The sequence below is a fragment of the Thalia democratica genome, chromosome 2 (assembly GCF_965202585.1).
Source record: "Thalia democratica chromosome 2, ktThaDemo2.hap1.1, whole genome shotgun sequence".
NCBI classification, from domain to species: Eukaryota; Metazoa; Chordata; class Thaliacea; order Salpida; family Salpidae; genus Thalia; species Thalia democratica.
The window spans coordinates 33,066,797-33,092,998 of record NC_139166.1 but is presented as its reverse complement, the minus strand read 5'-3'; the positions used below and the strand labels follow the sequence as shown (position 1 = coordinate 33,092,998).

General features: G+C 23.8%; 1 protein-coding gene across 1 annotated transcript; it reads right to left on the bottom strand.

Annotated features, from left to right (window-relative positions):
- Positions 1-10,637: 10,637 nt before the first annotated feature.
- LOC145849949 (ufm1-specific protease 2-like) lies at positions 10,638-22,638 on the bottom strand. Its single transcript, XM_082955077.1, has 9 exons — positions 22,531-22,638; positions 21,823-21,952; positions 20,455-20,688; positions 19,550-19,850; positions 18,461-18,668; positions 17,784-17,927; positions 14,570-14,734; positions 13,965-14,166; positions 10,638-11,917 (listed from the first exon to the last, which is right to left on the bottom strand). The coding sequence occupies exons 1-9, from the start codon at positions 22,561-22,563 to the stop codon at positions 11,706-11,708; spliced, it is 1,629 nt and encodes a 542-aa protein (XP_082811203.1). The 5' UTR covers positions 22,564-22,638; the 3' UTR covers positions 10,638-11,705.
- Between the last annotated feature and the right edge of the window lie 3,564 nt (positions 22,639-26,202).

Sequence of the window (26,202 nt, the reverse complement as noted above, 5' to 3'; positions counted from 1 at the left end):
ATGAACTTTACCTATGGTAAATACCCTAAGTTATATTTATGAGTTTAAATAAAAAACATAAATACTTTTTTTGCTTTCAGCTAAGTTAAAGCGCTTCTGATTGACTGGAATCTGATTTCAGTTTGTTTTATTATTTCTGATAAAATTATTGTTTTTTAATTTATTAGTTATATGTTTAGGTAAAAAGATCGGTTAGGGATATAACTTATAAATACTGCCGAGCCCTGGTTTGAATTATTTCTCTATAACTGTATAATAACCAGATGTCTACTTAAAATCAAATATAAGCACATCTATAAATATTATTTAAAAAAAAATGATTTTTTTTTCAATATTTAATGCTAAAAATAATATGCAAGACAAAATAAGTTTATTAAAAATGTTTTTAATAACTAAATTTAATTGAAATTGAATTTATTACAACCTTAAATAAAACCGATAGATTGCAAATGTATTCAAAAAATTTCAAGCTTAATTTCAATTTTCATGTTTATTTTTATAATTTTTATTCTTCATTAACATATTTTTAGAAATGAAATATAAGAAAAGTAACGTAATCGTTTTAATAAAAATACTATACAAAAATCTTTATTTTTAAAGTTGTAATAAGATGAAACTTAAACCTATAGACTAAATAGCAAAAAATTATTGCTTAATGATAATTTATAAAGTATTGTTATACTTTTAACAAAAAACCATTAAAAAAATTTCTTTATTTGTTAAAAAAATAATTTAAAACTTAATTTCTTTTAATGGTAAGTAAACCTTATAACCTTTAAACTTAAAAAGCTAATTCTACTAAAAATGGTATTTATAGAAAGTATTTAAAATATGTTTACAAATAGGATATTTATTTTTTGTTTTTTATTTTCATCCACCGCATATTAATTTTAATGTACATCTGAAGCTGTATCGTTATCTACTTCCAAATATGGTGCTTCTGAAATTTCATCTGATTCTGGTTCTTATTCTATTCAAGTGTCATTATTATTTTTATATGATGTGTTTATTGTCATTTTTATTTGAAATTTCATAAACTTTTGTGTCCAAAATGTGATATTAAAATTAATTAAAATTTTCAGTTCTAATATCAAACCACCCTTCAATGCAAGTCTTGCAGTTAAAATATCCGCAAGGCTAGTGGCAATCTTCAGCACCTATTTTCAGTTAACTAAAGCAAATGTGGCGTTTTAACATTTCTCCGTTCCCATCTGTATATCCTTCATACGTGAAGAAAAGCTGATTCAAGTAAGCGCAAGTTAGTTTCTTTTTCCTTAAAAACTAAATTTCTTTTTTTTTCTACGGTGGTTCTCAGTTTTGTATAAAATGAGCATTATTTTTTTATTTTCCCTGCTTTTGTGTGTTTCCTAAAAACGTATCATGACACATTCTTTCAATTTCTTTACCTAAATTTATGCTTTCGTTTATAATGACCTAATAACTTTTAATGAAACGATATTTTAAAAATCAAAGCTGTTTTTGAGGTAGATGTCTGAGTAACATACTTCACCCAATAAGTCCATCTTATTAGTTCGTCGGCCTTTAAAATTTGTGTAGCTAAAAAAATTTACACCAGTTTTAGAATGATCAAAACTACTTTTTGCAAAGTCAAGTCTTATTTTGAAAGAATATGTTAAGTAGACATCTTAGACTTCTATAACACTTTTTTGAGGTAATACAAATTCATACAGTTCTTTTTAAACTTTTTTCAAATTTTCTGATATGTAAATCAAAATTTCAGGGTTAACTTTTAAAACTACATATACACATTTTGTAAAACTATATGAAGTACAGTGCTCAATATAAATAGCTTAATTATTAAATATAATTTATTCAACAATTGTCAATTCAAGCTTACGCCGTTTCACCTAGAAGGTTCTTCAGAGCTTTTTTGATTGACAATAAAACGAAGTGAAGCACACAAATATATATAATAAGATTAGGTAATCAGAAAGTAATTAGTTATTAATCAATTAGTAATTACGTGTTTGAGCAAATACAATAAAATAATAAAAATAAGGATTGTTTTTGCTTATTTTTATTTTACAAATAATTAATTAACTTCCCTTGTATTAGATATGCAAGTAAATATTTGTAAGAAGTTGTTTTTTGAGTATTCATTAACATTTATTTCAAATAAAATAGTTTCCCCTTAATTTTACCATGCTTTTCTCTAGAACTTTTTCTGCTCTCTACAGTTTTTTAAAGCTTGTAAAGTGTTTTTTTTGTTGCAATTAATTACTAAAATTACTGAAAATTTTTCTTTTAAGTCATCTATTGTCTAATTACTAACTAGTTTTTATACTTCTGAATGTGTTCAAATAACAGTTATAATCAATAAGTTTAGATGCGCTGTATAAATACTACAAAGGAACTTCGTTATTGTTTTTGAGTTTTTAGGCTTAAGAGCTACTGCGTCACTTAATGAAATCTTTATGCATGTACAAAATTCAAACAAGTGTTTTCTTACTTCCGATTTTTTTTTACCAAAAAAATATTTATTACAAAAATAGTTACTGTGTTAAACATTTTGCAGCAAAATATCATGATATTTAACTAGAACTTCATGAATATTTTCAAAAAACATGTCCATTATTTTTTTCTCTTCATAAGTCTAATAGCTTACTTCAAAATCATAATCATCAAGATCAAAATTTTCATCAAACTTGAAACGTCGTTTGGCAATGTTGCAAACCTTGAAATTCTATTGATAGTTGTTCACTTTGTTTCTTTTAGTTAATTTAGATAGTCGGTACTCATTCTCTTGTATGTTTTAGTAATTTAAATACTTTATATATTTTAATATATATTTAGTTTTGAAACCAGGCATAAACTTCTACCTTTCCTGTGGTTCCCTAATTTAAAGAATGTAAAAAAACCGAACAAATACAAAGATTTTGTTTTTTTCAGCATGTAATTTAATTTTTTCTTGTAACTTTATCAACAGAAAATAAATCAAAAGTAAGTATTTCATATAAATAATAATAAAAAACTATTTTCAATTAAAAGAAATCAAAGTTTAATATACTTTCAGAAAATTCAGTGCATAAAATTTTATTTTATTTACATTTAAAGCTATTTATCACGAACTAAAACAAAACAAGAAAAGTAAGTAAAAAAACTAAAAATTATGTTTGTCAATTAAAATAAAAAAGTATAAATGTTATCTGAATTTTACAAACTAAGAATAAAGTTTTCGATGTTTCCTTTTTTTTCATTTCTTTACTGTAAACACTGCTCATATTTAAACCTGTAAAAATAATAATAAAGTAATGTTTTTATAATATTTTACAACAAGTTAACTATGAAAGTGTTTACTAACTAAAGCCAACATTATTCTCTTTCACAATTTAACTAAAGTACTACTATTTTATTATTCAGGTAAAACCTTAAAAAACACGGTTTTACTGAACTAAATGTTTACGACTATTGAAACAAAGGCAAACAATAGGTTGAAAAAATTATTATAGCAAATGAAAATATTTTCAAAACATTATATGAATATCATAAAAATACCGAATAGTACCTGAATTAAAAAAAATATATATATAAGCAATTATTTAGTAACTTAAATGTGTATAGTTTATGCTAAGCTAATAAACTCCATTAACAATACTTAAAACAAATCAGGTAGCTAATTAGAAATGTAAAAAATCTAGTATAAAACTCATGTAGAATAATCATATATTTCTCTTAATAAAGATTAAAAAAACTAGTTTTATCTGGCAAAAAACTTACATTAAAACTAAGAAACTTTAAGTGTAAAAATATACGACGTTACTTTTTTGTTTTTTAACGCCACCACTGTATTCAGATTTTTAAAAAGTTTACTCATGATGAAAGTTAGAAGTCATAATATTACTACTAACTAAGTTGTTAAAGCAAAAGTTAATGCTTAGTCCGATGTTAAACTATTTTACTTCAAAAACTATATTATTTTGAGATAGTTATATTAAAAACTGAAAAATATTAAAAGGTATCAAAAGGAAAAATATCAAAAGGAATATAAAAATGTCTAAAACAATTCTTTTCAAACATTTGCAAAGCCAGCAGCACTTATTTTTTTTCAATTTCGTCACTACAAAAAATTTATAAACTTTTTTGATTTTTTTTTTTCAAAGAAAAATTCTAATTGAGCTTTTTTTACAGGTATAGAAAAAAATGAATTTAAAGTATTTTAATTGAATTATGAAAATATTACCCTCCTTGTTCTACAAACTAACTTTTCATTGTGACTCCTTTTCTATTATAAATAAAAATTTTACGCTTCCTTCGTATTATAAATTTTTCATAATCTTTTCTGTTCGAATATAAAATGCTTTAACTTTTTACTGTTTATAAGCAGTTTTAGAATTTTTTGAATACGTTTACGTAGTTTTATAATTCCATATCTGCAGAAAAAAGCAAAAATTGACAAGTTAATTACTGATAAAAAATATCTAACTATAAAATTAAATAACTGTTCAAAATTTAGGTTTAATTGTTTGCTAACAAAAGATCCTAGTGAAGTAACTTCACTGGAATATAAATAAAAACAATTTATACAGTAATCTTCCTTTATTCTACTAACATATGTTTCTGTGTGTCAACGAATCAACACACTTCAACTGGGTTCTGTAAAAAAATAATTACTGTAATGAGAGAATAGAAGCATAGAATAAAGTAGGTGTATACATGTTTTCATTAAAATAAGATATTTTCTACAAATAATAGTTATTAATAAGTGAAATACTTAATATTAAATCCGACTGTTATAAAACTATATAATATTTGTGATTATCAAGTCTAAAATAAATAAAGTAAGCTAAATTACACAAAAAAAATAATATAAACAAACAACTCACGTTAATGGGAAAGATAACTAATTCAAATTTTATTGTTGTTAACTAATGAAAAATACATTCGTTACAACTAACTTGTTTTTCCTTAAAGTTTAATTTTTTAATTTTTGATATTTACATTTGGACTAAACCTGCTTCCTAATTCTATATAACTTTGATTCAATCATTACAAACATTCAATATATAATATACATGTTACATCGAGTTTTTAGGACTTTTATTGCCTTCAGCATCGTTAAAATTTATTAAATTTTATTGATTCACTAACTAATGGTTAATGATTTATTTTTGTTCAAAATAGATTACATAAAAACTAAATTAATGTTCTTTACAATACAAATTAAATAGTTCAAATAACCTCATTTACATTGTGACGTAGTTATTAGTTGTAACGAATGTATTTTTCATTAGTTAACAACAATAAAATTTGAATTAGTTATCTTTCCCATTAACGTGAGTTGTTTGTTTATATTATGTTTTGTTGTGTAATTTAGCTTACTTATTTATTTTAGACTTAATAATCACAAATATTATATAGTTTTATAACAGTCGGATTTAATATTAAGTATTTCACTTATTAATTACTATTATTTGTAGAAAATATCTTATTTTAATGAAAACATGTAAAACATGCTTCTATTCTCTCATTACAGTAATTATTTTTTACAGAACCCAGTTGAAGTGTGTTGATTCGTTGACACACAGAAACATATGTTGGTAGAATAAAGGAAGATTACTGTATAATTTGTTTTTACAAAATTAAATATCAATTTTGAATAAAGTTCCATCAACTTAACAATAAAAATAGTAGAGATAAGGTTTGTAGTAGTTATATAAAAAGGTTGCAAAAAGTTTGTAAAAAGTAAAAACACTTATCAAACTTGACACTAAGTTATATTTTTAAATTTAAAGTTCTGCAAAATATTAAAATTATTAACATATTTAAAACTGAATTCAAAATCATATATTTATACAATAGTTACAAATGTTTTCAATTCAAAGATTTTCATAAATTTTTCCTTTTAAAATGCGTTTAAATGTAGCTCATTTGGAGAAGTTATTATATACACGATACTCTAGTTTTAAAAAAATGAGTTAGCTGAAATTTTGCAGATTATCTAAATAAGATATTACTTTATTTTTATTGAATTTTTAGAATTTTCAAATTTTCAAAAGTGTAGCACGATTTTATAAACTATTACACTAAAACACTTTTAAACTATAATTTCTAGAATAAATTTCACTTCACTCAGTAACTATACGCTACAATACTACATACTAACTACCCTTGATCAGATTTATCTTTATAAAAAACCTAAATGTATCAAAAATGTGAGAACTTCTAATATAAAATTTTTTGATGCGATATCATAAAGTTTTATTTATTTAGAGTTAAAGTATCTTAAATACTTTTAGTTAGTTTTACAAACGGAAGTGAAAGGAAAAAATCGAAAGCTGACATTTAGGTATTTAAGGAAACATATACAAAAATAAAATATTACTGCAGATTTTAAACTTATAATTTCTAGTCTTGAAATTTTATAAAGACGGTAGTAGGCTTGTCAGAAACATAGAATAAACTTAACAAGCTTTTGTTTTTTTTTAAACTAAAATGTCATACTTGAATTACTTCGGTGAAACTTTCATCACCAAAATAGCACGTATGTTATGTAGGTCACAGTTTATTGTATAACACATATACTACAATTTTATCCTAAACTTTAACTTCTAAATATAATTGAAATAATCAAATTAATCAGATAACAGTTTTGAAGACTACCAAGAGCAAGAAAAATATTATTTTCTTAACTGTATTTACTTAAATTATTTACAATTTTTTTTAGTGTTTCACTATTTCGTTTTATCATTTGCTAGGTCTAAAATAATATTGTTATATTTATTATTACATGTTTAAATTGCGTCCTGTATGCAACTTTTTCTAGATATAATCGCCCACGACTTGCAAAAGACTGTCGACCCCCACCCCACAGTGGGCGAACAACTGAAAAAAAAAAGAAATAACTTCTTCATGAAAATTTGTTGGTAAGTAGCCAAGATTTTAGTTTATTTAGTGCTTAAAACTAAACGAATAAATTCCATCTATTGCAAAAGGTATACCGGTTGGCTCGAAGCCATTTATAGAGTTTTTGCTTAGTTCAGATTTTGATGTCTTTAAATATCGAAAATCAGCAATTAAATAAAATCTATTAAAAAAAAACTATAAAAATTATAACATTACAGGATTTATTAATTTTAATGCAATTTAGAAAATGTAATTTAAAGAGTTGACTAATAAATTTAACATTTTTATCAAATTTTACTTATTTTTTTTAGTTTTAGAAATTAATAAAATAAGGTATCTTAATTTTTTTAACGACATTCTAGTATACTTTTAAAAATAACAAATTTAAGCTTACATAAACCATATATATATATTATTTGTATACATTTTTTTTAAACTTGAGATTTAGTAGATCAAAAAGACACTAACAAAACATGGTGAATATTGACCAGTATTTTTTTTGAAAAGTATACTAGATAATCGATAAAAAGCATTACAAATAAATGTTTTATTGATTTATCAATTTTAGTTATTTAATTTTAGTATAAATAGATTTTTTATTATTAAAACTTTTTATTTTATATCTACTAAACATCTTCAAGCTGTTACAAAGAGAAACTAATTCAAATATTAATTTAACTTGCATTAGTTTTTTAAAAAATAAACATATTTTTAATACAAAAAATGCATAGAGTAAAAATGTTTTAAAAAGCTACTTCTTAAAGTTATATAACTTTTCCTCGGATTGTATATATAAAGTTAGTCTGAGCTAAAAAAAAAGCTGAAAAAGAGCTGAGTCAGTAAAAAAAAACTATTTTTATTTTATTTTTATTTTAATTATTTTAAATTATTCTTTTGATTAATTTTTAGTGTAATTGGGTAAGGTGGATTAGGGATAAGGGTATAAATAGAATTAGAAAATCAAAAAACCACTTATTAAAAGTTTGCTGACTCAGCTTTTTTTCAGTTCAAATTGATCTCTAAGTATTTTTTCCTTTAAATGATTTTTTTGTTTAGCTTCTAAATATTTAAAGATTCAACCTTGGACTACATTAAAATTAAGTATATTTAAAGCTATACAAATATTGATTTTTTAAGGAATTCATTCCCTGTTTACAGTAAAACGCGATTTGGGCACACTATGGGATAGAGGTTTAATGTTATTAATGTAGTGCTGTATTATTACCAAATATTCTTTGCATTAAATTATGAACGAAAAGAACTCAAAAACCTTACTAAAGCAGACGATTCTCGATTTCACCTTATATCGGAAAACCACATTAAATATTAAATGTTTACTTTTTTCTCAACCATTACTACTTAATTTTACATTCCATTCTAATCAATTTTTGTAGTTGTATTCCTTATTTCAGTAATATTTTCTAACCATTAGTACAATAAAACTCTCTATAATGTAATAAACAACCCAAAATGATCTTTCATTCGAAATTATCAATTTTCCCCAACATAACTTTTTTTTTTCAATGTTTTTAGATTTGAAATATTTTTGATAAATTTCAGGTACAATTACTTGAGACAAACCAAATAAATGTTTTTAAAGCAGTTATTTAAAGATTGCTGTCGATTCATTATTTTTTTTTAATTTGTTCAAAAATAGCTAATAATAATTTTTAGATTTTTAAACACGATTATTCTTATAATAAATGTTTTATATGTTCATATTAATAAGTAAATATAAACGTTTTTTTTTTTGCTATTTTTTACATCACTAGTCTTTTTTAAGGTAAAGCTAGTACCTCATTAATAATATCTAAAGAAGGTGTTATCTAACGAACAATCTGCTATGAGTATAGCTTATTAGTTTTCACGTGAAGTCGAATTTCCAAACCATAAAAGTGTAAAAATAAAACACTGGAAAAAACGGGTATTTAAAAAATATCACACTAGTAAAGCAAAAATTGTAAAAATTTTGCATACAACTTTGTAGTTGTCATGATATTTTTACTTTGAAAAAAAATAGTTGTTAAAACAAACAATAATAGTTTAACCGTTAAGGTATTTATAGTGTTATGTTAGCTTGAAATGTGTAATTTATATTAACCTCCGTACGAAAATTAATTTTTTTAGTGTTGATTTACGAATTGTTTTTTGAAAAAAAAATATAAATGAAGCCAGATACAATAATACTTTAATCTGAAGCATTTATCACAGTCAAGAATCGCATAATCTTTTTCAAATATAATAAAAATTCTAAAACGATAAACCATTTATAAAAATTTCAAGGCAAAAATATAGTTTTCTACATTAAATCAAAGTATATTTAAGTACTAATTTAAATATATGTATTAGTTTAGTAGTTATAACATTTTTTAATATTATCAATGAAAACTCACATGAATCGTTTACAACTTTGATATTAAAATTTCAGTTCATTAATTGAAATTTTACCTTAACAAAGTCAAATAGTTTAACGTATGTTGATACAAGTTATTGCATGTTATAATAATAGAGTACGCACTAGAATAACTATTGATGACATTTTTGGTACCGCATTCGGTTCTTTATAGTGTTGGAGGTGTTTTATGCCTTATACACTAATAAGTTTCAGTGCGGGACACCTAATTATGCCATACAAAGATTGAATAACTTAACTACATATTTACTTTTAACACAATATGACATGTTCAAATAAAACTTTATTGTGTTAAAGTAAAGAGTCCAAATGACAAATAGTATTGATTTGAATCTATTTATAGGAATTCAAACTGTTTAGAATATTTTTTACTGTGTACATGATTTTTTTTCAAGTATTTTTAATTTAATTAAGCTTTATCCTCCATTAAGCTATTAATAAGTTGTCAATGACATATCAGTAAACCTTAATGTGTTTTATAAAGACTTTTATATGTTGTGAAGAACTGCACTATCTTATAAAAATAACTTTAGATTATGTATAGAAAGTTGTATACAACGCATGAAAATATATACTAGAGTAAAATATTTTTTTATTCAATTTATAGTATTAGATAAATAAATTATTATTTTAATTTTTGAAATATTTAATAATAAAATTTTTTTTCTGTTATATACTACCAGGATAGAAAATTTAACACTAACTTTTATTGTATATGACTTATTATCTGTCTTCTACTTAAAAAATGTAGTTGTTAATTCAAAGTATTTTAAGCTGCAAAATATAGCCAAATATTTATTAATTGGTAACTTGTTCTGTAAGTAAACTTAAATTTAAACTATCATTAAGTAGCAAACAAAATAAAAAACTGTTGCTGCTAGAAATGATATAAAAAAAGTAACCTGTTTTATCAAAGATTTATTTTAGCACTTTTGTCACTTAATTTACTTTAATGTAATTGAGTGAATGACATAATTCAGATAATTGAAACGATATAAATATCTATCCATCAACTTAATGATTCAAGCATAAGTGGTAGTAGTACTTGTAACCATGTTTGCCAGATTTTAGTAAGCTGGAGCCACACATATTAAAACAAACAAACGTTTGGCATATCAACATCAGCATTCTGGCAACTCTATTTATATTTAGGCTTTATTCAGACTACTACACTACTAAGTTTTTTATGTTTGTGTTTAATTTGTATTAAACAATATTTTATCTTAGTGGTTTATGCCTGTTTTTGGCAAATCGAAAACCGGAGCTTAAACAGTTTTTTTTTTTTTAGATTTTGATAAAATATTATGATTTAAAAACAATTAATACAAGTTAGATTACTTATCAAAATTAATAAAGTAAATTAAAAATTACTTTTTATTGCAAATTAAGCAGCACAGAAACCACGATGCAAAACAATAAAAATGCATAGGTTAGTTAATCTTGAAAACATCTTAAAGACTTCTTTAATAAAACTTTTCAATGGTTCAGACTTTATTCAAGTACCTACTTAAATTCACCAACAAACATTTAAATTAATAAAAAAAGTTTATCTTCTAGGATAGCTACCTAAATATTTTCTTTATTTTAAACTTAAAACCATCAAAAATATTAAGTTTGTTATTAGTAAGCTTCCAAGAAGAAATGTTTTATCTTATAAACAAAACAAAGTTAAATAAATGGAAAGTGATTTGAAGCTTATAAGTACAATATAGAAACATTTTCAAAATAAAGTTAAAAAATATATTTCTAAGTGAAGACTTAGAGAATACATTGTAAAATTCTTGATTTCTTTCGAGTTAGACATAATAGCTAAAATATTTAATAAGATTACTACAGAAATAAGCTAGTTCTAAATCAAAAAAGCAAATGTGCTAATCCATAAACTAGCTAATATATTACAAACACTTATAACAACATTTTTATTGAAATAAAAAATAAACTTATGTTACAATTGTAGAAAATTAAGTAGATCGTCAATGCTTATTAAACATAAAGATGACGTTTATAATGTATTAGCCAATCACAATAAACAAAATACTTTCCTTTAAAATTTTATTACTATATAGCTAGGATAAGTTATAAAATTTTATGGATTATCACAAAAAGTCAAAACCTATAAAATGCACAATAAATTGGCAGTTCACCTAAATTTTAATATCAACATGAAGTTCAAAGGTAATCTTTAATCATAATTTTTTTAAAATATACTTTTAATAAACTAAAATTGAATCTATTAGAAAAAATAAATTCATATATATATATATATATAAGTCAAAATATACCCTAAAAAACAAATGAACATACCTTTAATAAAAATCACCACTCAAAAAAAAATCATTTTATTTTCTTTAATTTAACAAAATCTACTGAAAAGTTTAGTGATTCTATAAAAATATTAAATATGTTCCGTACACCAAACTTATAATTTTCAGACTTCTTTGTTCCTCAGGGGCAAGCACAAATTATAAAACGAGTTGGATCCCCAGAACTTGTCTTGCTTCCAACCACACCAACCTTTTTTATGAATGGTTGTCAGGTCTTCATTGCCAGGATAGTGTGGGTCGAGTACTACAAAACGGGAATCCCCTGTTAGCTCGTTGAATGCAATACCGACGATTGTGTGCGCAAGTACGCCACCTCCTGGTTACATGAAAAAAAAAACTATTTAAAAAGAAATATGTTTAATTTTGTGCCTTTTTAAAGCATGTATAAAAAATTGCATGACTAATAAAACTACTTTGAGTTTATGGGCGAAGATGATAGAATAAATATTGAAATAGTAGTAGCCATATATTGAAATATTCAACTATTAATTAAGCTTCAATGCTGTAAAAGAAAGACATTCACAATGTTAAAGCATTGTTTATTCAAGTAAACACAACTTCGACAAAACGGCTGCTCAAAATCTTAAGCTATACTTTGATTTATTGTATTTTTTTTGATATAAACTAAATTCAGCAAAACCATTTTTCTCATTTATAATTTTTTTGCAAAATATATTTATACTTAATTTTAAAAAAAGCAAAAAATTAATATTAGCTTCTTTGTCACTTAGAGAATGTGATCCGAATGCTATTAGAACACAATCTTACTTTTAATTAGTGTTATAATACTCAAATTTGAAAAAAAAAACGTGTTGTAGCTCAATATCTAGTTAGAAAGTTTTTAGTCAGCATTCAGAACTATAAATCTTTTAAATATTCAAAACACTAATTACAATAATATTTTTGTATAAGAGATCCATAGAAAACAACTTTGTTGGAATATTGTAACAACTATGTCAAAAAGTACTTAATTAACTATATTTAATAATTTATTTTTTTAATTATATAAATCATTTGGCGATGGTTCTCTGTAGTTTGTCAGATTTCTGAAAAATGTAAGTACGTACTTCGAAGTACGAAGAACAGAACATAAAGATATATTGAGAACTCTAAACAATTGTGCCAGCAAGATAGTATTTTATTGTTTGTGAAATATTTTGTGTGGCTTAAGTAAAGTATTTCATGTGGTACACGTATAAGAATGCTACGTTTAAAATGTTTTGTAAGCTTGATTATTAAATTATTTGAAAATTTATTTACTTTTGATAGTATTAGATGTAAGCAGTTTAAAAATTAATAAATTTTCAACTAATGTTTAAGATCTATAGAAACATCAAACTTACTCAGTAATAAAAAAATGTATTTTAAAATAAAAGAGTATTAATATCTTATGCACGTATTTTTGTTTTATAATGTTTGTTTTTATTGACAACACATTAACGTTTTTTTATTATTGGTTATAAATATTATTGTTTATACTTAAGGAAACTTTATTTAAACATTATTTTAATTTTTAAACTTTTTAAATAATAACAGGATATGTTGAAATAACAGATAAATTACCGGTTTTTAAAGTTTCTTTCTATATCTTTGATTTGTATGATTAGATAATGTGGATAGTTTGAAATTTGTTATTACTAAATTAAAATCTAAATATTCCCAGTGGAAACACAAATAACTTATTGCTTACGTAAGTAAAAAATAATTTATGATAAACAAAATTAGGTACCTTGTATACTTGTAGAAAAAAAATACAATAATGAATATTTTCCTAGAGATAAATTACTAAATTATTTAAAGCTGAAGATCAGTTAAATGAATGTAAATGTTCAAATTTAATCTGGTTAATAAAACGTCACACATTTACGTAATCAATTAAACAAAACCAAAAAAGTTATGAAAGCACTTTTTGAACTATCTAAACTCTAACACCTATAAATTAATGTTCTAATACCATATATTTTTATCTAATAAACATATTACATCACAAACAACTAAATTTAAAAACAACTACAATACCTAGTTTGAAACAACATTAAGTAAAAATTTTATTTATAAAACTTTTACAAATTACAACCAAACCTCTTCTTTACTTTTTTGGCTCTTTATTAACAAACGTAAAACTATTTTTAGTGTGAATAATAAAAAACGCAACTTAAGATTAATGTTTTTTTTTCAATTGTAATAAAGTGTAGGAACTGTAGTTTAAGCTTTATTTTTATAGATTAAAATAAACTGTTAAAATTAAAATGCAAATACTTTGAACTAAAAAAATAGTTTACTTTAAGGGTTTAAATTTTATACAATAGTTTGAAACAACAAAAGTTATAAAATAACTTAAAATAACTATAAAAAATACTAACCAATCATAATAGGGGTCCCCTCAGTTCTGAAGTGCATGAGTATTTCGCGCGCTTTTTCGCTAATCTGCGAACCAGAATTGAGAGTGATTATACGTGACTGCATTCCTGCCCATTCGTCTAGAACTCTCTGAACCTCAATGCTACCGATCCAAGACGATGATTGGATGAAACGCCTTGGTTTGTCTCCGATTGAAACCAATGTCTGTATTGGTGTTTAAAATGTTGATCAAAGCTTATACTTTGAAGTATTTTAAGTCAATCTTTTTTTTATAGATTTTTGTATATACATAGCTTTAAATTTGATACTAAAACAAAGTGCAGCTTAAAACTTAAAGGTTGCAAGATCTTGGTCCATCTAGTTTGTTATATAAAACTTTTTTTATACCAAAGAAGTTTTTATACCATTTGAAACACAGTTTATTCTTATAATTTTACTATTAAAGCAGCCCTCTATTTACGTAAGAACACATAGCAGGATTCTTAAACCTTCTGCCAATCGTGTTCATGTTATAAAAAATCGTAAAAAAGTGGAATTATTATGTATTGTATTACAGCTTCTAAAAAAAGTCATGTATAGTAAAAAAATGCAAAATTTAATTACTTGCCTGCTGTATTTCCGTGTGGTTAGGAACTTTTTTGTTGCAGTATCCATGGTAACACGCCCATGAAACAATGGTCTGAAGACTTCTGTAGGCACAACCCCAACCAGTATCGTCCATTCTGTCTTGTTTGTAGTGGTAATACAAATATTTTCCATCCACAAATGCTTGCTGTTATAAAAATAATTATATTTAATAATTGCTTTCAATCATAACTTTCAATTCTCGTACACAAAAAAGTAAACGAATACAAAAACTTATAAAACATTTAGATATGCTCTTTAACTAAATTAAGAGACAAATAATTACTTTATACCAGTGGCGTAGCGTGGTATTTTGGTCAGGGAGTGCGCAAATTTTTTTCTCAAAAAATCCCATAAATTAAAACTTATGTAATTAGCTATTTAATGATCTTTTATTAAGTAATATAATTAAAATAAATTCATTAAGTAAAACAAGTTCGAAGTAAATGTTTTAAAAATACTTATTTATTACAAAATTAAAGAATTGAAAAAAAATATAAATTTCATTAGAATTACTTATACTTGCACAAATGTAAATTTACTAAATAAAAATTGTTTTTACTACTTACAGTAAACTTTATATCTTTAAAAATGAGTATAAACAATAAAATGAAAGTATCTGTTTCATTTAAGAAAAAAATTTCAATCTCTTTAATATACAATACAACATTGATAACAACACCTCATTGCACATAATTTAAATAAAGTTACACAGAAGTTAAAATACACCAATTTTATAACTATTATTACAATTTATTACAACTTTGTAAAATAGTCAAAAGCATACTTTTTAAATTAAAAATATCTAATTGTTTTTGTTTAAAATAAAAATCACAAACAAAGTTAATTTCTCATAGACCGACACGCTTTTTCTTGTATGTTTAAAAAAATAAAGATCAGAAAACTAGCAGTAGTCTTAACATTATTGAAGCATAAAAAAAACTTGTAAAATTGTTTAATTTTCCTTTAGGCGTGACGTATTTTTGTAAATGTTTTGTAGAAAAATCCGTCATAAGGTTATACTACTGTGGTGCACTAATTAGTTGCGTGCTTTTTGAGTCTAAATTCTTATGAAGTTAATGAAGTTATAAAATTTTTCCTTACGGAGTTTTTCATCGACATCGGTGCGCACTTTCGCTTGCGCACCGAATCAGTATATTGGTTAATTTCCCTAACTTGTCACTAATTGGTATTCAAAATTTCATTTAATTTTTCGAATACTAGATAAACATAGTTGAAAAAAGGCAAATTAAGCAGAAAAAATAAACAATAAAGGATAGAGATTTTACATTCTTTTTTTTACTTCTTTTATTTTTTTTGGGTGGCACGCATGCGTCAGTGTCCCTCCCCACGCTACGCCCCTGCTTTATACTACTTTTATTAACTTTGTACAAATGTGTTATGTTCTATAAACAATGCTTCAGAAATATCATCCTTTTAGTTTTACTTTATACGTTTTTAAATAAATAATTTCCTTTTTGTGTGTACTAAGTTATCGCTTTTTGTTTTAAATACAAAAGTTTAAAATTTAGTTCATGATAAATTCAATTTTGTTTATGTTTATTTTTTATTGCTGAATGTGAATTGACTAATTTTTTTTTAGTCGTTTCTTTTTGTGTGTCCTATTTATGTTGCTCAGGCTTTGAACCTGAGTTCAACATTGCACATTAAACGATAAGATATTAATATCTAATAATTATTAATTAAAATTAATTAATTAAATTAATTAAAAATATATTTTTTTATATATAGACCTATTTTAAAATGTTCTCACTTTTAGATGTTTAGTACGGAGATATCACATATCAATAAGACAATTAAAAATTCATAAAAGTTTTAAAAACTTCATAACATAAATAAAACTATGAAATGTTTATTCTAGCTAATATAAATAATTAATTCATCAGATTTATACATTGTAACAGAATTAAATTCAAATAAAGTTTTAAACAAAACAACATAAACAAATGGAAGTAATTGCAATATGTTTAAATAGGGTAGCAGTCAAATTTGTACGAGCTTACAAAATTGCACAAAGACATTTTGGCACGAGGGGATGAAATTGCACGAAGACACTTTTTCACAGGCTGAATTTTTTAATTTTTCATTTCAATTTATTATTTTTTTTGTTAATTTTGTTTTTTTTTTTAGTTTTTTTACTATCACTGTTACCCCTAGCCCTTACTCTCGGTCAGTAACTTTATCTTAATTTTTTATTAATTATTATTTTTTGACTATCACTGTTACCCCTAACCCTTACCCACGGTCGGTAACTTTATTTTATTAAATTTTTATTAATCTATCTTTTAGTTTTTTTTCTTTTGTTTTTTTTTACTCTCGTGCAAAAATGACCCTCAGTGCAAAATTGTCTTCGTGCAATTTTGGCCCCTCGTGTAGTTTTGTCTTCGTGCAATTTTGACCCGTTCCCGTTTTGATGAGCATGAGTTGTGAAAACAAAGGAAATTTGATTACAAAATTATTTTAATATTTAATTTAAATGCCATTCTGTTATCTAAAGAATATTTTGTTAACCTGAACAAACCTGAAAGTTTGTTATAACAGTAAAGTATATACTTCAGGTTTTTCTCATTAATTAATTACAGGTTAAAAATTAGTTTTAGTTTTAGGATTTAAATAAAACTTCAATTACATTTTACTTTATTTTATAGTAAGTCTCTGATGAAATTAAGTTGAAATATATTAGATTGTTCTAACACTTGAAAGCTTTAATTATTTATGATATGTTTATTATATAGTTAACATTTAAATTGAAAAAAAAAATTGTAATGACGCTTAAAATTTAAAAAACGTTTATTTTAATAATTAAAAAAGACAAATTATATAAGTATCTTAAAGATATAATGCTTTAATGGTCAAACTATTAAATTATAAAACTCTTAAAATTAGTTTAAGTTTGTTTTAGCTGTGATAAGTTTATATACATTTAGTTAAGTAAGTACATTAAAGTTAAAAATTCAATCAGTCAAAATATTTTAAGTGAGTATTCAAAGGAAACTGTAATTTAAGTAATAAAAAACTATCACAATTAAAATTTCTAACAATAGCCAAATTATATACCAATAAAAGATCAAAAACTTTAAATAACTTTATGTTTTTTTTTTCTATCTAACTAGTTTTTTTAATTACATTAAAAGTATTCATCGCAAGAATCACAAGAAAAGCGAATGTCGACTTACTTGATAACCTTCAAAATCTTTTAAACCTAAATGAGGGGTAACTATTTTATTTCCAGCCTCAACCAATTGAGAATTGTTAGTATAAGCGAGATTTCTTCTGAATGTTGGCACTTCTTCTTGCATGAACAACTTATGGAGTGTATCCTAAAACAGAAGTAACTCATAATTGAAAAAAAAATTATATTCATAAAACATTTTTCTAAAAACTAGACATAACGTTTTCTTTTTAACTTAGCTAAACATTGCAATAACAAAAGTATTAAAATATTATACAAACTTTACAAAACTTATACTTTTATAGTCTTAGTATTAAAAAAGAATGAAAAGTATTATACTTTAAAATAAACCTGAACTTTTTTTTGTTACTTTATTACAACTAGTATAAGAAAAAATGTATGTATCACATACTCATTACTATTTGTTTCTATTAAGACCATTATTTATATTGTTAAGAGCTTTTACTATGGTAAGCACAAAATTAAACCAAAATTAATTACAAAATTAAATATCTGAAAAGGTTTATCTCAAACTTTAGACATATTAATTAGATAGATCTGCAAAACCATAAAAAGTTTTAATCCCTATCTTATTATACAATTGGTATTGTAAAATTTAAAACTAAATATGCATTTTACTTCTGTAAATTTGTGAGTAATTAAAAAATTAAGAATACTAACTTTTCTGTATTCAAGAAGATCATCCTCATTTTTGTTTTTAGGATAGCAAACAGTTATAGGATGAAGCCAAGAAGGTAATAAGTATTCAAAATACTCAGGTTTTCCTACTAACTGTGCTTTTCCAGCATTAACAGAAGTGATTAGTTGAGAAGTTTGCTCCAGCATTATCTTTTGTCTAGAGTATGATTCTAGTAACTGCTCGTACAATCTGTAATGCAAAACAAAGTTGTTGTGAACTATATTCATAATATTGAAGAAAAAGTTATGTATTATTACTAAACTAGCTTTTATATTTAAGACTAAAATTTATTTAAATATACAACTATAAAGGCGTATGCAATTATAAAAAACTAATTTTAAATTTAGTTTTAAGAAGAGTATTTAAAAAAAAAGTGTTTGCCAAAAAATAATTTGAATACAGGCTTGCCTATAAACATAGTGTTAAAGATTAAAAAATACAAGTAAGTATGATATTGAAATGGTAATTTTAAGCAATCAAACATTAATAATGATTAAGATTCAGTATTAAAACTATTCTTAACTAAAAAACATTCATTACATTTTGAAGTAACATATTAAAAATCATAAATAGTTTTCAACCCTTTAGTATGCTTTATATTTTCAATTAAGTACACAGTTAAAAATAACAGTTGTGCTTTATGCAAGTTATTAAAGCAAACATTAAAAGGAAAATAGAAAAATTTAAATTTAATATTTCGCTTTGTATGCTGAATAAACTTACAAATATAGTTCAACAAAACGAGAAGTTAAGTAAAATTAAATACAATTTACATTACCTATAAGTTAATCATTAGTACATTTATTAGCAGTGGACCAAAAAATAAAAATAAAATCCACATGATTTAAGTCCACTGTGAGATTCTAAATTAAATTTTTGTTATTTTAACTGAAGTAAAATTTAGAAATAATTTACCAATAAAATATAGTTATCTACTAAAGCAATATGATCACAAAATTTTTGATAAGTTACTTTTACTAATTAGCCATTTACATCTAGAATAAGTTGTAAAAGTATTCTTATTCTAACTAAGATAGAGTTAAATAAATTGACAAAATAAAAGTGCAAACTTTTTTAAGGAGAAATTTTTGTCAACATATAACTTTAAAGTTGATTCTACAGTTGACTGAAAACTTGTTTTGTTTTCTGATAACTTCATAATAGGAACAACCACATCATTATCACAACTGCAATACTCAAATACCTCTATTGCAATAGGTTTATCCAAGTCTCTTTTAAAAATCTCTCCAACATTTTTGTTTGAATATTTAGTTTCAACTGATCCTCTGCTTAAAATAGTTTTATATTCAGGAACATAGTATATGCTTTTTGTTGGTTTAGTCAAACTATTCGCTTCAAGTAGTTGCTCACCTGTTAATTTTACTTTATTATACTAAAAATATTTTACTTAAAAAGTGAAAATTGATGTAAGTATACAATTTTACTATAGAAACTTTAAACAAACTGTTTTTACTTTCTTTGTAATATTTAATTAACTTTATTCGTAAGTTTAAAAGTTTTTTTTTTCAATACAAACAATCAAACAAAATTTCAAACATCCTTAAACACTGATTTTTTATATTTTTTAACATCTATTCAGTGTTATATTAGCCTGTTTAACAATAGATAATAGACTGTAGTGATATTTAGTATTTTTACAGGAAATGTTTAGATAAAATTAATTTATCTATATACAAATTTTTTTATTGATATACTTGAATAAAGTTTCAACCTAAAATCAGTATTTATGTACTAAAAGCTTATGTACACAATAACTAACTTAAAATAGGTTAAAAGTATTGCAAATCTAACAATCTTATTAAAAAATTTAGTCAATCTTAGTTTTAAAGAATTAATTATATTGTCTTAACAATATGTCCATAATTACAACTTTTGTGAATAGAAGAAACTGCTACACTAAAAATTTAATAAATAACTACACTAAAAATCTATATTAACTTATTAATAAGTCAACCTGAAGAATCGTGAAGATTGAGACTTATTCTTGAAGTAATCTTAAAAGAAATAAAAGTTTTAGTTAAAATTTGTTTGGCTTCTTCCTCCTTTAAAGTATTAACAGGTAGTTCTTGAACACTCCCATTTACATATTTAAACCCAGTAGCTTTTATATTCTCATCTACAAGCTCAACTATAATATGAAACTTTGAAAAACTTGTTTTAGTATTCAATGAGAAAATAACATTGACACCTGTGCAAAAATCTTAATTAGATTACTTTTAATATTAGACTTAAAACTAACTAATAACTTATTAAGAAAAATAAATAAAAGTTCTAAAATAGGCAGCAAATATACTTATGTTACAGCTAAAATTAACATACAAACAAATTATATTTAACCGCAAACATTTAAGGACTAACTTAAGATTGTTACTAATCACATTAGCAGAAGTAATACAACAGTAAAAACTTTATTTTAATGCAAAAATAACAAAAATTTAGTGTTTATTGAAAAATCAACTTTTTTTTAATTTTCAAAATTCTAAAAGGTTAAAATAGAATAGTATTTAAAGATTATTTCTGGAGTTTAAGGTCTCTAACAAATAAGAAAGTATATAAATTTATTTGTATTTTTTATAACTTCAAAAAAATGTAATAAAATAATTTAGGACTATACAGTTGTATCAGAAACTTTTTTACAAATGTAACTTTATTTCAAACATTAATTGATGTTTTTTTTAATTCTATAAAACAGCTTTATTCTTATAGTTTGTATTTTTAGCTTTGATCCCCTCTATGGCCTAAAACTAGTTTTTTCCTTATAAAATAAAGATAGTACTAATAACTGTTATTTATGTTTTTTTTGTAAAAGTATTACCAGGTCCAGGGTTTCCAAATGTTTTTGGTAAATTTTCTCAAGGTTCTTAAAATTTCCTGCAGGTTTTCAAAAGTACACATTTTTGGGTCTATTTTTAGTTTAAAGTTAAGTTTAAGGTAAGAAACTGTAATAAATAGTAAAAAAACATTGAGAAGATACTATAAAGGTACTTTAAATGTGTTCTTTTAATAAATAAAAAATGTGATGAAGACAAAAAGTTTTTGTCTATATGATAAATTTTTTGTGTCAAATCAAAATTTTACTACCTAACATCTTAAGATTGATAAAAATTCTAGGTTTTTCCAGGTTTTTTAATGATTTTTGTTCAAAACTTCAAATTTTTTTTTCTTCAAATTTCAGGTTGTTTAACCTAAATTGTTAAATTCCAGGTTTCCAAGGTTTTTGGCAACCCTGTATTACATACAATAAAATCTTATTATACAGTTCCAACTGCTAACAAAAAAAATATGTAAAGCTAAAGCAGTGATCTACTGTACTAAAATTAACCTGTTGGAAGAAATGCTTCTAGATTTTTTACTTCTTCTGCATTATCAGGTGAAGACAAGTAACCAGTTAGCAAAAAATTATTTTCATGTTCTAGTCCACATAAAACCCCACTCGAATTTGATAGACATTTCTAAAAGAAAAACATTGTAATTGTATATTTTTTAAAAAATAAATATTAAATTTATTATCTAGAACATTTAATTACATACTTTGTGTTGTCTCTGCCATTTTAAACTTTTTGCTCATCATTAGACACAAAAGTTCTACACACATAAATAGTATAAGTACTAGCTTACTGTAATATTTTAAGAAATTAAAGTTCTTTTAAATAAAAAATGTAGAAATAACTACTTAGTAAAAAGATATGATTTAGAATTAATATATACCTATAATTAATAAAAGTTACTTTTAATTGGTGGTATTGAAAATCATTAGTTGTTGTTGTAAGTGATATAGCTATTATAGTTTATTGAAAGACAAAAAAAAAAAGCTCAAAAAATTTGGTCCTACGACAAATAAAGCTTTCAGTTATCGAGTCACACACCACAGATACCTTTTAAAGTCTTGTCCAGGACATAGTATTACCTTATAAATTTTAATTTAAATTTGAAATAAACATTTATTTTACTAAAAAGTGTGAAGCTATTGAAAAAAACAATTTAATATTAATTATCAATATATTTTGACAATTTCAATTTAATTTCAAACCTGTAGAAGGGGTTTAGTAATTAGTACAGCCATTTAAAAAGTTTTAACTTGTAACTTTATAATTTTTAAATTTCAATCAAGCATGTTTACGTATGTTTTTCTACTTTTGGGACTTTTGGTACTTTTATAATTAGTTTTCACAAAAAGAAAAAACTGTAAACAGTTTTACTGGTTTCAAACAATGTTTTTCTATAATTTGTTTTATTGAAGAAGTTGACCTTATATATATCGATAGATAAAAAAACAGTTTTTTCTTCTTAAAAGGACAATTTTAGTATTTATAAATGGCATGTATAAGTTTAAATAAAAAATTTCTACTGCATATACACATTTGAAACAAAATGCTTGGAATTTTTCATAAAATTTTATCACTTTTTTTTATTGATGAATACTTTTTACTATAAAGTACATTCACTTTCATATCTAAAAATATATAAAAAAAATTAAAAAAAAAACTCAAAGTTTACTAATTGGTAAAAAATTAAAAATTGAATGCTTTTTAAGCAATTTAAGATTAAGTTGTGTAATTTACTTACCAAACTAAATACAGAGTAACTTTTAAACAACTTAGCTAAATTTAATTATAACATATTTTTAGAAATTAAAATGAACTTTCCAATATATTTTTTTATGTATGTAATGTGTAAAGAAAGTTGCAGTTTTACGGAACTACTCGCTACGCTAAAGTAATTGTGTGGCGATTTTCCTAAAAAAAATTAGCAACTATGTTGTTCAAAAAAAGCGGTGAGTGATGGCGTCATTAAAAGTGATAAAAAAATCTATAATCTAGTCAGTCAAATTTTATAGTAACTATATTTAATAATATAGTTAATGTTTTAAACTGCAAAATTGTTAAAATGAACAATCGGGCATAACAAATATGTTTTTTTTATTATTTAAATTGTTTGAAACTCCATATGACTTAATCACACCTCGCCACTAATGTATACTAGACAGCAGGATAGTTTTATTTTTACTAAAGAAAACAAAATGTTGCTACTTTGGACGAATAGTTTATTTTACCGGCGATCTATGTTACAAAATATTTTTGCAAGTTTATGAAACGGGATTAGTCAATATAAATTTTCTAAAAATTTTAATGCTAAATTGCAGTTTGGTTGTTGTTTTATTTTAATAAAACTTTTTACTCTTTAATAATGTATATTAGTGCTGACAAGCAGACATTTACTTTTTTGATGTATGAAAAGCTAAATCGATTATTTGGATAGTTAGATAAACTAGATTTGTTGATTTTTTTATATTTTATGCAATAACAGTTTTAAAGTAAGGTTTGTTAACTTTTTCTGTTATTTGTTTTTAAAAAAGTCAAAAATTTACTTTATAATTAATACCTAAATAAATTACATAGAACTAACTACTTTTTTATTTATTTTACTATTTTTTTGTACATGGCTAATAAGTTTAAACAATTAAATAAGTTTTTTTGTAAATCAATAACTTTTGACTCTGCTTCTATTTAATTTTGTTTTTTCTTTTTCAATAAATTGACATTAGTTTTAGGGCAACTTAAGAGTATATTGAGGATCATGTGACTCTTAAAACTTCATTAGAAACCTCACCGCCTTTTCTCATATACTGAAAGATAAAATAAGTATATAATAAATAATTTGTAGTTGTTTTATGCCATTTTTTCAGAACTCTTTTTAAGAGTTTTACGTTATCTTTAAACTAAAAAAAAGTAAAAACTGATTTCATTTAATTTTAATAACTTTTGAAATACTTGAAGCAGAAAAAAACTTTGAAAAACAAAAAATTCAGTTCTATCCAGCTGTGTATAAAACTGTATTTCATTAAAAAGATATAAAGTCTTTTCAAGCCACTGTTTATGGGTAATTTTTGTAACGACGGGTCAGATTTGTTCGAAATGTTTTTCCCCAGCCTGGTATATGAAAAAGTATATTTTGGCGGGCCGCATTGTTTCAGAAAATTGTACTATAGAACTTATTTCTAACTAGTTATATAAAAACTAATTTTCAATAAGCAATTTTGTATTCTGAAAATAAAATTAACTTCTCATTTAAAAAGTTTTGTTACGAAAAAGGTAAACTTTAATTGCTTTAAAAAAGTTGTCTATAAGATATTTAGTTTTCTTTCATGGGGTGTATTGTGCTTGCTTAACCTCTAGCTACGTTCTAGCTGATAATTAACTAAAGCAATATGAAAATTCAAATTTATTAATTTTTGATTTAATCAATTATTTAAAAGAATTGGGTCGAAACATAGGGCCTGCGTGAATTGCAAATATTATCTAATAAGCGATTGAATTTTTATGGTAAAAGTTTGTATTAAAAAATAAAACTTAAAAGTATAATATAAACTAAAAAGAGGTTGTAATTACATGGTTATATTTTAGAATCTAGTGCTTAGACACACTAAAAATTGTTTTTAGTAAAACCTATCTACGATCGGTTCTGTCCACAATAGGACTCATCATAGGTAGACACGGTTGCAAGAAACCGCCGTTTTCAATCTAAACAAGCGAATTTAAGTACCCTAGCGTTGAAGCATCCGTTTGTGGGCACAGTTTTGTTTTCACAGCTTTGCTTAAGATAACTGAAGTATTGCAACTATAAGAAATTTGATCTTATAACCTTAGAAAAACATCAAACAAAAAAAGTGTTAATTTAGTAACGATAAAAGTAATGATTAAAAAAATCGTACGATATTAATGTCGTAAATAGTTTACGATAAAAAAAAATGAGAATTAAATATATCTTAAAAAGATAATGATTTGAGATTATTATTGTCAAAAGATATTTTTACATAATTACGATGTTATAAAACTTTTACAAAAATACTTTACAACGTTTAATAAACTTGGTTAACAGTAAAAAAATTTATATTAAAAAAAAAATTTTAAATAAAAGTTTTAAAATAAGTCATATAACTAAATATTTAAACTTTGGTAGTAGAGTACTTCAATACTATTTCACTAGTATTAAAAAAAACCCTATGTACATTTTTACAACTCTAAAAATTTTTAAATCCTTTGAAAATAGTTGCAGTTTTTGTCTCATTTTAACATAGCAGACACTAAAAACTTCTTTATTTTTTGTAAGCATATAAGTTTAATTATTATTGCAGTTGACGTCTAAAAAGTTTTGATAAAATTTTTATTTGTATATATTATGCTTGCTGAAAATATTTAAAGTTCAGTTTTAAAGGTTCATGCAATTTTTAGATATTTTAAGTGAGTACATACCAACAAAAACACTTAAAGAAATCTAAAATAAAAACAAAACTTTTGTTTAAGCTTAAAAAAAATCTAATACTTTTTCTAAAAAACTTAAACCTTTTTTTTGATCAATTTAAGGACGTTGTTATATTTAAGATCAATTAGAAAAAATAAATATATTATACCCTGAAACTTATTTAAGTAATATTTTTATTAAAAGTGATTATAGTAAACTATACAATAACTTTTAAACAACAAGCAATTGATTTTAAATAGCTTAAGACTAGTTTACGAGCGAATAGTTCAATAACCATTGGAAAAAAATTCCAATCAGTCTTACTTGAAGTTATATAGTTGATTACATATAAGTACGTAAATTTGTAGTCTTTCAAAATAGATGTTCAAATGAAAACCAGCATAAAATGTTTTAATAGAGAAAAATTATAAGTTTTCCTTTAACTGATTAATCTCAAAAT